Below are 18192 nucleotides of genomic sequence, written 5' to 3' on the forward strand. Positions count from 1 at the left end.
TCTCCCAAGTCCTTACTTGATTGGCCTCCCCAAATGACTCTGACCTGGCCAGCTTCCCTTCCCATCCACTTTCTATGTCCCAGAACCACCTCCATTCCGCACAGCACAAGAGTTTAATGTCTGCATTTGTGGGAAGGAGCTTACGCTACTCTCCAATTTCTCTCTTCCTGGACTTCCACAAATTTTTGAGGGCACAAAGTCCAGGGTCTCACCATCTCCACTGAGGACAAGCCTTTATAGGCCTGACATTATGCAAGCTATTCACCCTGCCCAGAAATCTTGACCCAGTGTGGCAAACTGCTCTTTTCATGCTGTGGCTCAAGTCCCAATCTTTTCATGTAGCTTCCTTGGAAGAAATCATCCCTCCTGAGACCTTCTTGGGCATGAGAATCAATAGTATGCCCCTGGCACTTAACTGTGTCATCTTGTAGGTACCTTAAGAGACCTGAGGCTACCCCAAGGGCTCTCCTGAGTCAAGTCACCTGCTCTGCCTGTATAGGACCTTTCCTTTCCACATGTGGCTTCTAAATATGCTAACTCAAAGAGAATAAGCCTCCCAGACAGTGAATGGAATAACTATGCTCCCCAATAGGAGAGAACTACAAAGTTCTAAAAGTCCGCGGGCAGAATTTGACAGTGGCCCTCTGTATTGTTCTCTAATAGTTTCACCTGTATTATTAGCCTTATCTCCACATTGTTCATGTGAGCTTTTTAAAAGGGGAAACATCACACCTATAAGTTTCAGGTGCCGGGAAACCCAGAATGCACTGAATATTTACCTGTCTATAATGAAAAGGAAGGGAATGGCAAAGAACAATGATCCAAGTCCTCAGCCCTTAAGGACATCATCAGACAGCTTTGGGAGAACCACACTATCCTAAGCAGTCTCCACCTCCACTTAGTTCCATGATAATCTATGGTCATGGCTGTATGAGCCATTAAAAGACGTTAAAGACCACCTAGCCTAAAGGTGCATTTATGGAGGGATCCAGTTGTACATGACAGTTAAAAAGACTACTTAACCCTGCTGGCATCCTCCAAAATGTAAGTCACCCCCAGCCTGACTTCTACCTACCAGTTAAACAGGAAGAAAAAACCCAGGACTTCATGTCATAGGCGGTAACGAATGCAGTACTCCACAGGGGCAGGGCACCAGACAATGTGACCTTCAGGAGTCATTGCCAGGCTTCATTTTTCTACACCCCAGGTCAAGCTGATTTTTCTTACCAGAGCCCAACCTCCAAGAACAGAATTCAGGGTACTGGTTTGCTATACCCATTTACAACTGGAAGATGGTTAGGTTTCTGTGATATTAGTCCACCCCAGGCTTCTGGAAAAATTCACAAGAGCCAACCAGGACAGACCCACAATTCAACTGTCAGCACAGATGAAGACAGTCTGCCCTTCCAAGCTCACCTGATCACCCACTGCCCTTAGGAGGTGCGAATCCTGAGGAATCAATCTAACACACTGATACATTCAGACGGGATAGGAAATATATTCTGAAAAATAAGTCCCTGAAATAAAATTAATATCCCACCAGGCAATTCCAATGTACCCTCTCAAAGACTAACATGCAAGTGCCCACTCATCCAGCTTCTCAGAATGAGAAGAGCAAAAGCTTTTAACTCCATCCCCTCTTTCTGTTCCACCAACCCCACAAATGCAATTGAGCATAAAAAGAAAAATCATTAAAATTTCTGAGGAACAAAGCACACATATTTGAACATCTAGAGGAGTGTATGTCTCAGTGAAACAGACGTCTTGGAAAATGGTACTTTTGCAAACAGCATTTTATTTGAAAAGAATCTATCTAAATTATCCCCCATGCTGTTATTTCTTTAGCAATTGGGGGACAGAATAAAGCTAGCTCTAAAGCTCCAGTTAAGACAATTTTAATTTTAAAATAAAGTGAAGAGAGGCTTCTTTTGCCAACATCCTATATTCTTGCCCACTCACATCAGTGTACCATTCAGAAGACAGTGTAAAAACCAGCAGCTGAGCAGAGCTACAGACAACAACAAAACTACAAATGCCATGTTTTGACAATGGTCAATACCAAAGGGTCTTTTTCCAAACATCCTCTCTCCATCTCTCCCCACTTCACTGCCTCTCAGAGGAGATGCCCTCTCTGGAGATATACAATATCTAGAATTTATCTTTCTCTGGAAAACAGAGCTATGCCTATGAATCATCCGATTTCTCTTAGACCTATATCAAACTAAAGCAGGCTGAAGTTCCAGATATCATTGTCCCCCTCCAAAGATGAGTCTTTTCCCCTCAGAAGTTCCACACATTTACTGAAATAATTTGAGACTTCGTCAGAAAGCCATTATGCCGGCAAACACTAAATTATTTAAGTGATTCCCTGTTTATAAATATTTCATGTCAGAAATTGATTTCCAAATGAAGTGCACATAAAGAATGACCACACTAAGCAGTGTCCGAGTACGTCCTGGTGCGCTAGAACAGAGGCAGCATTTTCATGCAACTGAAAAACAATTCCGCACGAGGTCATGTACGACGATAGGTACCATCTACGTAAAAGTGAAATCGCCGCTTCTAACTCCCCTGTGTCAGACTAGAAACAACGTACCGGTAGAATCTTCAGGAAGCAGAGCTAAATAAAAGGCTTTGAAATAAAACTTTAGTTTGCTAAACTGGATACTTTAACTGTCACGTCCTGAAAGCACTGAATTTTAACCTTGGCTAACACCAGGGTAAGATTTTAAGCACTCTAACCCTATGAAAGCTATGGCCACTAGCCCCTATTCTGTGTCAAGAGGTAAAAAAAAAAAAAAAAAAATCTCCTATTTCTCAAAGTTGTGAGAAAAAACAGGGCTCCAAACATACACGTTCTCCCTCAGTGGCATGAACAGCAGACACGCTGAAAGGGGTGAACAAAGAACAGAGAATCACGATAGACATCATTAACCAGGGCTCCAGGCAACAGAGAATAAACCAGTTTGAAACAAATGGGCACTGAGACCCCAACAAAATCTTTCTAAGCAGCCTCAGGAGTGTGACAGCCCAGGACCCCAGGTAGCTCCGAAGTGTGGCAAAGATGGGAAAAAGGGTAGGGGGTCCTCACTGGAGCCCCTCCCTTGCCCTTTCCAACAACATTTCTGCTCCTTTCCTCCATCTCCTCCTTGGGTACAGAGGGAAGAAGGCATAACTAGACCAAGTGGACCTGAACCAAGTAAAAAATGCCCACTTTTTACATGAAACCAGCAGCATGGAATTGAGCAAGTTAGCATACACATATAACCTCCAAAAGTACCATTCAGTAAAGCACCACCTCACTGATGGGGACTTAGAACGAATGAACACACATAATCTAAAACTTTCTTTTACCAGAGCAACAGCTGAGAAGAAAAAATTATAACTCCTCAAGCCTTAGAGAAAGCTAAACCCTGTCTCTCTGCTTAGCTGCTGCATTCAGCTTGATGTAGCTAAATTAACAAAATGTTCCCCTGACATTTAAATTCTCTTTTTCTTTCCTTTTTTCTCCTTGTAAGCAGAGTTGGGGATGACGCATAGTAAGTCAAAAGACAAAGCAACTTCAAAACAAAATCAGTTATTTGTAAACAATCCTTGTGGGGATTTTTTTCCACCTCCTCTCTCCCCCTACCCCAAGAAAAACAGCCCTGCCAGTTTTAATAGAAAGCCAAGTAAAGATAAATCAATTAGCTTGCTAATTTCTCCCCTCTCATTTATTTAGCTCTGCACTGTATTTGTCGTAATTGACTACAATTATGTTAATTACTAACTCCAGTATAATTACTATATTTATTGTCATTGAGCACGCGATGTACCCACAGCAAAGCTGGCATTTGTCGGGCATCAAGAAAGCAAACTGTCGAGAGGTGATTCTCGGCAAACTGGCGGATGCGGCTTCAGCAAATGAAAGGGCAAAAGAGATTTCATGCAATGTTAGTTTGAAAGCACCGGTTCATTAAGGATATTAATTTTCTGATAACTACACATTTAAGCATGACACACTAGCACAGTATCTACAGGATTTCGCAATTATTAATGCGTGACAGTTTCAAATGCTAAGTGAATCAATTAAACAGCAGCATTCACAATTTGAGAAGAGATAACTGCTTCATAACTACCTAAGACTACAATTTTCACATGACAAAAAAGAGCCATTGAGGCGCCTTCAAAACCTGACAGGTCAAGAAAGAAGTTTGAAACAAAAGCACCTTACAACCATCATCTCTCCTCTTTACTTGTCAGATCAACTTTGCTAGTGTCTCCCCAGAAACGGCATCACATGCCAGCTGCCACAAGGTGATTTTTCATGTCTTGTCAAAGAAATCTTTTATTCTATTTGCTCTGCATTAACATGTTACATTTATTGATCAAGGGCCTGTTCGGCAGCCACAGCAGGGCACTGAGCTCTCCATGCCTAGGGGGCTTTGATGTCCCGGTGACATTCCAGCCCGAATAATGCACATACTAAATGGATTTAATGCAGAAATGTGTTTAGGCCTGACAGTTACATTAATAACAGCTCCTCACACTGATAAATATGCAATTGCTACTATTAAGAGTTACCCAATTATGGGGAAAATATTTCTCTACCTTAAAAAATAAATCCATCAAGGAAAAAGTTTTAACAATGGCACATTTTCTTAAAACACTTCTCCAGCTGCAGAAAACACACCCATGTAAGGGTTAATACCCCCTTCTCCTGCCCTCCCCTTCAATTGTTTTTAATAAGTCTTGCTTTATCTCAAGAATGGTTTGGGGATTTTTTTAACCTCTTTTGTTGGTCTTCCCTGCTCTGCCCGGCTCTTATTTCTTCAGAACCGGAGAAAAAACAGACACCCAGGAGACTAAAAAATTGGGTTCTGTATAAACTCAGAGAGGAGCTAAGGGGAGGTGGTGCAAAGGTGGGGGGCACGTAGCTGATCTCCATAATGATCGGTCTGGAGAAGGTGTCTTTTATATAAACTCTCAACGAAACATGAACATATGTGTATGTGTCTCTCCCTCATTTAAAACCCTAAGTGACCTTGTGCTATGGCAGTGATGGGGGTGGGGATGCAAAAAGGAAAAGAAAGCAGCTGGGATAGAAGAGACCTTTTATTAAGAAGTCTCGGCCAGGGAGAATTTGTAGTTATTATATCCCTGCAATTAAACACAGACACCAGCAAAAAGAATAATCGCTCCCCTTTCATCATAAAAGAGCAGGGAACAGCTGAAATCGCCAACTCTGCAGTCCCTGAGGAGACAAGAGGCTTTTCAGATGGTGGGTGGGTGCATGCAAGTACACATGTAAGTACAAACACAGAGATGAACACGCACACGCACGCGCGCGCACGCACACGCATACGCACACACACACCCCTACCTCTTCTTCTTTTCCCTCCAGACTCAAAACTCATGCATGCAGTAATCTGTCTCAGGGTTCCCCGTCCCAAGGCTGAGACAGCAAGCAGCCTGGCCATAGCACTGCTGAGCCATTTCTCCTCCCCATGACAGTGACCATCTGAGCCATGCCTCACAGCCCAACGGGAAATAGAAGAGAATGAGTTCCCTGGGAGCACCTTACCCCCAAGCCAGTCCAGGTCTCACACGGTCCTGCCAACCCAAACTTTCCAGATCAGGAAGGTTTGGGAGAAACAGGAGAGAGAAGGAATACAACAGAATTCCAAGGCCTCCAAGGTCTCCACCTGAGAGCTACATGATCCACTGCGGCCCTGCTATGGTGACTTCCACAGGCTGCTCATGATTTAAAACAAAAAATTTCCTCCCACAAAGGCTTGGAAATGGCCACCTGTCTTCTTGCACAAAGAAAGCAATGATTTCTACCTTGAGAAGCAGTTTAGAGTAAAGCTGAAGTCAGACCACTGGGGGCCATTTAATACCAGCTCTCCCGTTCAATCATTGGGGTAGTCTGGGGCAAATTTCTTCTTCTGTTTGGGCCTCAGTTGCTTCATCTGTAAAATGTGGGTAATAGTCCCATTGTCAAAATGCTGTTGAGAGGACTAAATGAAGTAACACGTTAAGTGTTCTGCCCAGCCTTGACATATTGCTCCATAATACCAATTATTAATAAGACAAACATGACTGATGTCACTTGTTCGACACTTTGCCCCCGGACTCCACTGGAGAGTAGAGCCAGCCACCTCTAGGTACTTATTTGCAGGCTGCTTTATTGTGAAGCTCTGCAGGCTATCTCCAACAGGACTCTGCAAGCTATCTCCAACAGGACTCAGAGGTCCTCCTCAACAAAGTACAGCCAGCATGGGGAAGGGGGAATTTTTGTCCAAGGCTGTGCTATGCCCTGCAAGACAGTTAGCATCCCTAGCCTTACTCACTAAATGCTAGTAAAGCCCCTGCTTCACTCATTACAATAGAACTTCTTGGTGGAGAACCTAGAGGACCAGTGAATAGAAAGTCTGAAAAGGTTAAGCTCACCAGTATCTCCTCTTCTTCCCCCCAAATCACCAGTGCTTCTAACAGCCACCCTGATAACAGAGAGAGCATCGTCCCCTACACACACACACACACACACACACGATGATGTCCTCAGGATAGAGAGCAGGGTAGAGGGAGAAGGTGGAAGAGTGAGGCCAAGATTCTGGGGGAGTAAAATGGGTGAAGAGAGAAATGAAGCATTATGAAAAAATTAGGAATTTCTTACCCTAGTAGCAAATACTGCGGGAAATATGGAGACAATATTTATGAGAGCACATTCCAAATCACACTCCAAGTTATAGGGCTCATCATCTATGAGAAATCTGAACCTCGTTATGGCCTCTTAGACAATTCTCTCTAATCACTCACTGCTTTCCCAGCTCAGTCTTACCCACAGTGGTTCAATATCCCCATTTTCTCTGGCCAAAACACAGAAACCCAGGAAAGCAGGACACTTTTGGGTGGGGTGATGGGGGAGGCATATAAACCTCACTCACAGTGGCTGATAGCTGCTCCCTTAGTGATCTTCCCTGCCTCCTTCAAACTGTTTTTGGTGGTTCCACATTCATGGAGGTCACTCCAGAAAATGTAAGTACAGGGAATCAAAGTCTTGGCTACCAAGACGTTAAATGTTACCTGACAAGTCATGTTCTACATCACCATCTCTTTACTGGAGCTGCCTGAACTCCCCAGTCCTTCACTTTCCGCCTGGCCAAAACCAAGGAAGCAACAAACAAGCTCCCAACTAAGAAATTTTCTCCTATGCAATTCCCCCATCCAGTGCATTTACCTAAATGCTAAATAAGATGCAACTGCAAACAATTTCATTTTTTAAAAATAAGCTTGCTGTTTATAGGTCAATTAAACCCTCTGGATCTTGCTTCCAGACTGACACGGGCATACTTATCACTGTTTGTATTCAGTGCTCCAAAAGCTCAGCAGGCAACCCACTCAAACCACTCAAGGCCCTTGCAGGAGAGAAACTGGGCCACCAGAGAGAACTCCACCATTTCCCAATCAGGGGAGAAGGAAATTAACACTGGAACAAGTCATTAACAACTCTTTGCCTTGAGTAGATCAAGGAATCAGCACTGGTTAAAACATAGGATCTCTTCATTGATCAGCAAAGAGAAAGTAAAATATGAAAACCTTAAAAATAAGCTCAAGGAAGAGCTTGGGACAATGAATATTCAAATATTCTTGGTAGGAGAAATTGGTATAACCTCTTTTGAGGGCAATTTGATATCTGTATCAAAGCCCTCTGACAGTTCTGTCTCTAGGAAACTGTCCCAAGCAACTAATCAGAAACATATTCACCGATCAGTATTACAAGGATATTTATAATAGAGATACTATTAACAGTAAAAATCTGGGAACAACCTAAATATCCAACACTAAGAAACAAATTAATGCAGTATTAACATGTAAAGTTACATTGTGTTACTTCCAACACAATGTAAGCAAGAGCATTTTTTTTTTTGGTATTTGACATTATAAAAAAGACAAAATAAAATGTTAACGAAGGTAATCTCTGGGTTGTATGATTATCAGCAATTTGAGAGAAAGGATTTCTTTACCTTTCTGAGTTTTCCAAGATTTCCATATTGATCGCTATTATAAGAAAAAAATTGTCTTCAAAAACAAAATCTAAAGTACAATTTCATGCAAATGTAGACATTGGACTCGTGATCATTAATGCGTTCAAGAGGCAACACAACCCCTGACTGCTGTTCCCTGATTAGCTCCCTGAAGCCTCCATTCCCACTTCCGGGTGGATGGCAGGACCCTACCCCCTAGGAATCGTGTCCAGGAAGAATGAGATCTGGGCTGAAAGGGTAGAGAGGAATATCTGAGTCTTTTCAAGGTGCCAGAAATTTTATTCAGACCTGTTGTCTTGCTTCCCTTTCCAACTTCCAACCTCACAGGGAACACTCTGGTTCCAGGGACTTTCGCCCCCCAGGACAAAGTCACAGAAACAACATAGCCTGAATTTCCAAAGCCTTCTGCATGGAGAGGTAACCAGTTTAATATTAGACTCATACTAGTTAATGCAAAGAGAAGACCAAAGTGTAATGAGAAGAAAAAAATATATAGTGACTTAAAAGTTCAAAGCTTATAAATCTATAACCACTCTTCCATCCAGCACGAACAGGTGGCCATAGAATCAGCTGAACTACTACTTTCATGAATGAGATTAATAATGATGGTGGTATATGGCTATGAATTAATGGTAAGACAGTAGACAAGGATATTCCTCACATGAGTGGTTAAATGAAGTCTGGTGCCTCCCTTTGAACTAACATCTTGGCAAGAAGTAATACAAACCTGGCCACAAAGGAAATTCACATTAGGATATGCACGGAGTATCTCTGAAAGACTACAAAAAAAAAAAAAATAGTGAGTAAAAGTAGTTAGCAATGCAGAGGAGAACTGGGAGGCTAAAGGACATAAGTGCAAAGGAGACTTTTTCACTGTTGCATATTTGCTCCTTCTAAAGGCTATGCCTTGTACATGTATTAACTATTCAAAAAATGAATACAGAAAACTTCTTACCTCAAACAAACTGCAGCCTAAAATACAGACTGCAGCTGATTTTACAATATATAGGGGTAGCAACATCTGCATTGCGTAGGGGGGCGGGCAGGCAATACCCTGACATGACTCTTTGAATATAAAAAGAACGGCTGCAGAGATGTTCTAAAGGGCAGAGGGGAGTAATAATTTTTCTGTGTACAGCAAAGTAAGAATAATTTTGTTTCTGGGGCAGCTCTGGGAAGAGGGTAAGTGACAAAGTAGAGAAAGGGGCTAGGAGAGAGAGGCACCTGGTCACATGCGGGAAGCCTGACCTTAATGAGAGGCACAGCCAGGGAGAAATTCTCTATGGCAAGGGAGTACCCAAAAGATTTCCAGGAACAATACCATCCCAAACTTGTCTCCTGCTGTGTGCTACAATTAGCACCCTAACCCTCCCTAGCACTCCTGGAACTGTCAGTAGAAGTCTATAATACATAGTAACATTGTGTTGGGAGTGTCCCCAGTGGGGCCAGACAGGCTGCCAAATGGGAGACCAGCAGACAACAAAAAAATAGAGCAGGGAGCTATGATGAATCAGAGTGCAAGGCACACTGACCAGAAGATATGCTCTCCAGAATCCCATGGAAACAGTAAAGGGGCACTAGGGAGAAACTTTCAACAGAATGTAGGATAGGAATTCACGATATTTCATTTAGACATGATGATCCCTGCAGCCTGGTGAGCTTGGGTCCACACCCACTTATTTGGAAGGTAAGTTTATGATCTTCCCTTCTTATTCTCTCCCTTCCTCCCCCTTTTTTTTTAATTAGCTAAGCATCTAAAACGTCTTTAATTTTGAGCCAGCTGAAGGCAAAGAAAGAGACCAATGCCTGAATAAGCTTGCACCTTCCTCTGACACCCAAGAGAAATAGTGCTACCTCCCCTCATCCCCCAGTTAGGTAAATAAGACAGCCGATCCCAAATACACCTACATCATGTCAGGATTGCTTTTCTCCATTCTGGTCTGTAATTCCCTCTAGCTTCACCCAGTCCTAACATAAACCCTTCCTGAACTTTAGACCTCACCCTTCCATTGCTCATTCCTGCCTCAACCCAGCCAGAGCCCAGTGTGCAGATCACTGACCACACTACCGACAAGAATAGGCTCCTGACCAGATGTGATATCTCCTTGAACTCAATACTATGGAAATTTCTCTCCTCTAAAAAAAGGGAAATAAAAAATTTTAACTCCTCTCCCTCTGAATCCATTTTACTGGCCTTCTTCACTAAATTTTCCTGCCTCTAAGACCATCATTTCCTCTGATAAATTCTTAAAGATCCAGCCCCTCAGAACCAAGAGCTCCTTCTCATCAACTCCACTTACCACACAATACACACACACACACACACACACACACACACACACTCTCTCTCTCCCTCCCTCCCTCCCTCCCTCCCAGTGTCTAGCACGTTCTCTGCCAAAGGGAGGCAGGGCCCCCAAGTATGCCAAAGACTGCTGTTTTCTCAGACCTGACAGTCCAATCTCATGATCTGTGCCTGCTGACACACTCCCTCACAGGGCCCGGCCTCTTCAAACCCACATCCGGGCTCCCACCAGCAAGGCAGCCACAGCCTGAGCCCCTGGAGGCCAGTCACACAGGAAGAACTCCTTCCAACACCCAGGCAAAGGAACTCATTGCCCGAGTCCATGCTGGGGAGCTATTTAAGGGGCACACATGTCTAAGGCATGGTCTAGTCCAAGCTGTGTACTCTGTCTTCTCCTTGGGCATTGGGACCAAAAACCATTCTTAATTTCTTTAGAGTCATTTGTTTGGCATCCTCTCATCAGTATGTATTACTCTGCAAATTTCCAGTTTCCACATCTCCCCAGAAGCATACAAACCCTTTGGGAGTCAGGAAGAGAATGCACACAGTACCTCCTTTCTTTGTACATAACCCTCAGGATGTCCCTTCTCTGGAGACGATGCGTGTCAGAGTGGCCATGTGCTACTGAGCACCAGCCCAAGAAGCTCTGCTACCTTAAAGGCCCTTCTACCCACTGGTGCCACAATGCCTTGAGTTTTGTCCATCTTCCCTCAAATTTTTAATTCCCAACTGTCCTGACTCAGAAGTTGGGAGAGAAAAAGACTCCAAAGTGTGCAAGCAGAAAAGTGCCTGAGCTGCAGGGTGGGATTCGGGCTCCCCATCACTCCTTTGAACCCAAGACAATTGTTTCCATTCAGAGGATAGCACAGCTCTCAAGAGGACACTTAGGAAAAAAGCCCTGCGTGGGACCAGCTTCTTAAAAGGAAAAACCACCACACTGACACCTGTTCATTGATCTTCCTGATACCTGCTTTCCAGGTACCTTCTACTTCCCTCCTCCAAGCCCCCAAAATAGTCGAATTCATAACCATTTAGGAAGACGTGAAATAACTATATCCTCCACTGGAATAATATAGAAGATCACACTTACCTTTTGCCAAGATTGGAACAGTTGTTAGTTTCCCTCCCACCCACCCATACCAATAGTGTTTGAATTACTTTGAAATACCATCTGGGAGAAATCATCACCCAAATATTTAAGGTTCTAATTTATAAAAAGGCAAAGAAAGAAAATACACAAACACACACCCTATGGGTGATTTGGCAAATCTTTGGGAAATGGGATTATCCAGAAAAGCATTCCTAAATGCCCCCAAAACAGTCTTGCTGCTTTCACCCCCACTCCTTCCCCAAGAGTATTCTAACTTGTCTGCATATCAGTGAGAAAGGAGAAGAACAAAGTGAAACTCTCCTAGGAACTCATGTGAGATGGATGATGCCCGTGTGCACTGCTTCTTCAGTGGCACGATGAAGCTAGCCAAAGAATCATTCGAAGCACAGTCAAACCTTTAGGGGTGCAAATCCATATGTCTCAGATTCCTACAGCTTATGCAGAGCTAGAACGTGCGACTCTTACCTGCAGGCTGCTACCAGGGGACTGGGCCTCCCAGGCCTGGTATGCATCCTTTGAAGGTTACATACCTCAGAAGGTTAAAGCTCAGATCGAGCCTCTTTGCGAAATGTCCACAGTCCCTGCCGAGGTGCTCTGGAATTTCTCTGCAGTCCTGGCCTATGTAGGACACCTGGAAATTAAATAGAACAGAAACAATGTGGCAAACGGAAATCACCCAGCTGCTCACAACCCTGAGTCATTGATCTGATGATTGCTTCCGCAACTTTAAACACATACTACACACACACACACACACACACACACACACACACACACACAGCCTCATTTGTGGCTGTTTTTCTGATCAAATCAGCTTTGGGAGCTTCAAGGACCCTGCCAACAGCAACCCTTTCCTGGTACACTTAGCATGATGGAGAGTAATCCCAGCACAATGGAAATTGGACAAAATTGGCCGGATTCAGAGGTCCAAAAAAAACCCAATGTCAGAGCATGGTGATATAATCGCAGCAATCAGCCTCTCGCTCAGGGGCCTTTCCAACAGCTGCCCCTCTGGCTCTCCTCCTCCTCCACTGCCCTCCCCCCGATCCTCCTGCCCCCAAATACCCTGTTATGCACATTACTTCATAAAAGACACAGCAGATGCACTTACCAGCATTCAACCTGCAGGGTGCTGAACAAATAGGGTTGGACAAGAAAACCTCCCCAGACCGCCAATCCCATCCTATTACCAGTGTGTATTAAATGTCCGCCAGACTCTTAACAAAGTTGATTCGAAGGCGGCTGGATAACAACAAATGGCCAGAGCTTCCAAGTCTCCCTCCTCCAGGGAGCCTTTTGCAATCAACACCACTCTACTTGCAGAGCTATTCCCTTAGGCACTTTTTACTTATATTAACCTAGAATATGCCCAAATATTAAGAGGCTGAACTAAAATTTGACCCAAAAACTTCTGTGACAAGGTCAGAGGGCTTTCTCACTGCTCTAACCACTCAGTTTTTAAAACTCGTTTTAAAACCTGTGGGCAGGATTGGGAATTCATTCCAAAACCCATAAAACAAACTCATGGGTCAGAGTTGGCCAGCGGATCACAATGCATGATACTTTCCTGAAATATCCTTCCTTGAACTGCTACGTAGAAATTCAGGCCCATTACATGGCTACAACCTGGATCTTTCTCCCCCTACGAATCCACATTCTTCTAGGCATACAGATAAGGATGTTTTAGAATGAGTGAGGGATTCCCCAGGGGGTTATAATTCCTAATGGAGAACAAGTATATCATGTTCATCTCAGATAGTACATTGAGCCATAGGAATTACTAATATTCAATCATTTTAGAACTACAAAAACAGCACTTTTATATGGCTCAACCTAATTTGAATCACACTTTACCCTAGCACCCTCAATGTTTCAAGTCATCTCTCAACCCTCTCCTATCCAATGGGGACAAACTGCTGACAATACAATATCCTGTATTCACTGTCCTTCAGTAACTTCATTCCTGGAGGAGAGAAAGTGAGAAGGGACAGAAAAATAGCTGATTCCAATAAAATAATTTTGACTCTGGAAGATACAGGCTAAAAAATAAAGGGCTCTAAGTTCAATCTAGCAAGCTTCCCCTTTCCTACATGGGACTCATCTTTCTTCAGAACTCCTTGTATAATAAATTAAGTTCTGCTTCCAAGCCAGGATGGAAATCATATACCAAGGAGAGACTGCGGATATAAAGCTCAATCAGTCTGGGGACTTCAATTTCCCTCAGGGTGTCCACTCAATCAGCAACTTGTTCTATACTATAAGTTCACATTGACCCCCACCCCCACCCCACCCTAGGCCCATGGTGCTCACCACAATATCCATCTCTTTCACCCTGGCATACACCACCATCTTGTACATATCATCATCATTCATGACCTGTACTATATATGGCAGGGAAGCTGAGCTTTAGATATAGAAACTGAGCTCTTTCCTCAGACTCACCAAGGACTAAATCTAGCAGGGACCTAGTTTGTCAAAAACCCTGTTTTATACAGGGAAACTAAGATTCCAGGGGCCTGCCCAGTGTGATACAGCTTTTTAGTGGTAGAGCCTGAACCAAGTCCTGGACCAGGAATAAGGACTTCCAACTCAGGGGACATGGAGTTCTTCCAAATCCACATGTGGATGTGGATTTTCTTGATCAACAAATGGCAATGGCACAACTACTATATGTTTTGGCTTCTAATTGAGTCTTCCTAACTGAAAGGCCAAGAACTACCTTAAGACACCATGTTGAAGGCCCCAAGAGAATGTCAGACGCTAGAGAAAGAGGGATGTTTGCTCTCCTTTTTCTTCTGTAGGATTCCCCATCAAGAGGAAACAGCAGCACTAAGATCACCATGAAGTATTTGGATCACTCACAACATGTCTGACAAGACTTTCATCAGCTTGTTTTACTATACGGTCTTAATAGCATCACATCCCAAGAAAACTAAAGAAAACACAGTTTGTTCGCATTTCACAGAGACAAAGACCAAGTCTCAAAATGAATAGAAAAACCAACTTGATAATCCACCTGCATACTTGGACCACCCATATGGTAAACTGGAAGCTTTGGGATATGAGTTAAATCAACCATGTGGAAGGGTTCGACTTGCCTGAGATAGGCTTAAAAGCAGTAAGCAGCCATTCCCAGGCACTACAACCAATGCTCATAAGAAGAGAATTAAGAAGTGCTCCTTAGCGTAAGACACTACCTCTCAGGATGTCAGGAAGCTTCCTGGAGCACATGACCACCTAATGTAAGAAAGAAGGCCAGAAGAGCTAGATCAAAAATAGTGAACTTCTTCAGCAAATGAGAAAGGATATAGAGATAATCTTAAATGGCACTGAAGAACACATCCGAAATATAAGTCACTGCATTTAGTCGATTATCTTGATTTAGACTGAACTAGGGGACCAAGTTTTGTACTTTTAATTTGCCTATCTTATATAATCTGAATCCCAAGACTTCTACCTTGTGTGGAATGAGAACAGAAAGGGACACCATTATCGAGGAAAGTAAAAACATATCAAATCAAAGACCCTGTGGAGAGGAACACCAAAAAAGAAAAACAAGAATGTCTTGGCAGACACACACACACACCCAGCTCCTCTAAGGAGTTGCAGAAAATTACCAAACTGCAGAACACTTAAGGTTTTTCTTTGCAGTTGGGATGTTCTGACTCCAAGTACATTTCTGCAGAACACTGAAGGTTTCTCTTTGCAGTTGGGATTGTCTGACTCCAAGGACATTTCTCGGGATGGTGGGTTTGTCAGTAAGACAGACATTTTATGATGCCTGCCCCCAGCCAGGAGTCAGAAATTCTTGATTTTAAATTTGCAGTATTAGAAGCTCTGTCAGGGTAGAAATAGCCCATGGTATGAGTTCAAGTTCCTGGGCTACTGCTTACGAACTGTATTATCTTGGATGGATAATATTTCTTCTTCTGTAAACTAAACACTAACCACCTCCAAAGGTGTTGAGGATAATGTAACAACATGTATTAAATGCCTACCACCTGTCTCTTATCTATTCAATCCTCATGAAATAGCCCCATGAGTCACATATCATTCTCATTTTACTTATATGACAGAAATGAGATAACTTTAAAGTACATAGCACTGTTTTCAGTACCTGGTGACCACCAGGTAAACAGTTGTTGAATCAGACTAATATCACTGTGGAAGGGATTTGTTATACTGATGTCTCTTAGGCACAAAATTTCAGTGCCCAAATTCCAAGTTTGTATTTGTGTCTACAAATGTATTGATGCTGCTACTTTGTCATAAACTAGTGGAAAGATTGAGAACTTTCTGCTGAATATAAATGATGCATTCAAGCCAAGAGAAGGCCAACTGAAGACAGATCCATATTGAATGAAAGATTTTACAGAGGAAAGTGGAGAGAGAACTACAACATGCCCAAGCATTTAGTGTTATTGGCCTGTGGAACTCCTAAAAACCAGGGCAACAGCAGCCAGTCCACAGTGAGGTCAAAAGCAGTGACCTAATTTCAGCAAAACACCATCATCCATCTCATAAATTAATTGTATTGGTGTTATGGTTTTTTCCTCTGTACTTAAATCATCCCTTTATTTGGAGTTTTTTGGTCTCTAGATAGGTTTTATGTTGGTATATTTAAGCAATGTTGTAATAAAAACAATACGAACACTCTGAGCTCAGGGTAAGTTCATCCCTCCAAGAAGGATCTACCAAAGTTTGAGAAGTATCATGTGATACATTCAAGGTGCTACCTCTTATGATGCAAAAAGACCCTAAGCTCAGGGCTGCCACTCAGGGTTAGGGTCTTTAGGTTTTAGGACAAAGAGCAGTGATGGTCCCCAAGTACTCAATAATGCTTCACCCACAGATCAGTGATTGCCTTTGGCTGCGTGTAATGTACTAAAAGCAGGGGGTACAGGGAAAATCAAGTTTGGAAAATGGTGGGAGGGAAAAAGAGGCAGAGTAAAGTTCTCAGCCCCACTGTCAAGTCCTCCATGAAGCTGGAAACTACACCCAGAGAATACTGGGTCTGAAATGCAGAGATCTAGGGTCTGAGAGGTAGGAGACCCTTCCTAGGCAAAGGCCCTCTCCTCCAGCTTCTCCCTCTAGGCAGCCAGGCATGTTAACTCCCAGAAGCAGTTTTCCTCTGCCAGCCAAATAAGACCCATCATTTTTAGCTTCTCCCCCAGGCTGGTACCTCCCTGGCCTGCTCGCTTCTGAACTCTGAAAAGGGGAAAAAACATTCCCTTTAGCCCAAAGTAATCTCAAAATCTAATTGTGCCCGACACTACCTGCCTTAGGCAATCCAAGGGGAGAGCTTCAAAACCTTAGAACTGTTTCTCTAGGGTGTGCAGGAAAGGGTGGGAAGTATGAGGGCTGGCTTAATCAGAGGTTAAAAGAGAGACCTGGCTTTTTCAGCAGGTAAAAGGCACCTGGTCGCAGAGTAGCTGAGTCTGTCCCTCCAGCAATGACTGAAAATACGTGAGGTTTCACTACAGGGCTGAAAGCAAGTACAGCTGGTGTCTATCACTCAGACTTGAAACAGGAGGTTTGACAGTTCCCACAGACACCTGTGCAAAAAATCAGGTGCTGAAATAAAACTGGAGAGCTGTAGCCTTCTACCTGCCTTGGATAAGGGGCCTATCCTTAGGAGCCAGAGACAGTCTACAGCCAGCCCCTCCATCTACACATCATTTCACTATCTTTGGTGGGCCCGAGGCTTTTGCCTTCCTGAGCTCCTTCTGGGCTCCTTCCTCCATTTAAAACAAAAACCAAAAAAGAAAAATAAAAAGCCCACACACTAAACTGTATACAAGCACGCCTAGGAGATACGGCAGATTCTGTTCCAGACCACCACGATAAAGTATTGTGATAAATTCAGTCATAATCTTTTTGCTGGTAGAGGGTCTTTCCTTCAATTTATATTTAAAAAAAAAAAAAAACAAACCACAACTGTGAAGCGCAATAAAGCGAAATGCAGGGGGGGTGAGGGGGGAAGTATGCCTGTTTTTTACAACTACATTGGTATAAAGATGACTAAAACATAGTCATTGACCAGAGATTTTTTTTCTTCTGATTATGAAAGAAATTAAAACTTTTGGGGAGAGGGGGGCCGAAAAGTACAGTGGGCTGTGGGCACTGATCACTCTGCCTGAAGTACACCTGGCGGGCCTTGGACAGTGAGCACTGGAGGCAGAGGGAAGTGAAGGGTACCAGATCGACCTGGGAGGGGGCCTTCCCCATCCCCCACAGAAGGGGTGTGTCAGGCCTGGGCACAGGACAGACTCCCCACCTTCAGACCTGAGGTGGAGCACGGAGCCCTGTTTAACCAGGGGGCGCCCCTCGCCTCAGTGTTCCCTCCCCAGACCGACTGTTCCGCAGCGGGGGCGGGGCTGGCCTGGCAGACTTACTTGAGTTCCACTGACCACGACCCCCGCCATGGCGACGGGGCAGACTCACTGCCCCTAACGCAGAACAGAGAACGTGACGACGGCAGAGGCGGCGCGGGCCGGGCGCTTTAGTTCCGCACTGGGCGGTCAGCTGACCCTGCGGAAGCCCGAGGAGCAGGCTGGCATCTGAACCTCCGTTCAGCTCTGCGCCTGCCACCGGCCCTGGGCTTGGCCCTCGCGCAGATGAGCCTCCGCAACCCCACCTCGCGCCGCAACAGGTGGCCCGCAGCGCCCCGCTGGGCTGGCGAAGGCCGCTTGATTTCCCCGTGTGCCCCCGGGGCGTCCCAGGACCTATCGCGCATGACAAATCAGGGG

At 44.0% G+C, this 18192-nt stretch overlaps 1 protein-coding gene across 1 annotated transcript in view; it reads right to left on the bottom strand.

The window, feature by feature from the left end:
- The window catches only part of LRMDA (leucine rich melanocyte differentiation associated), a 977969-nt gene extending 960097 nt beyond the window's left edge, over nt 1–17872 (bottom strand). The window contains exons 1-2 of the mRNA XM_015592197.1: nt 17839–17872; nt 11974–12074 (exon numbers count right to left, since the gene is read on the bottom strand). Coding sequence (XP_015447683.1) covers nt 11974–12074; nt 17839–17868 — 131 coding nt within the window. The 5' untranslated portion in view covers nt 17869–17872. The remainder of the gene's footprint in view (nt 1–11973; nt 12075–17838) is intronic.
- Between the last annotated feature and the right edge of the window lie 320 nt (nt 17873–18192).

Source organism: Pteropus alecto, unplaced genomic scaffold, assembly GCF_000325575.1.
Source record: "Pteropus alecto unplaced genomic scaffold, ASM32557v1 scaffold155, whole genome shotgun sequence".
Classification (NCBI taxonomy): domain Eukaryota; kingdom Metazoa; phylum Chordata; class Mammalia; order Chiroptera; family Pteropodidae; genus Pteropus; species Pteropus alecto.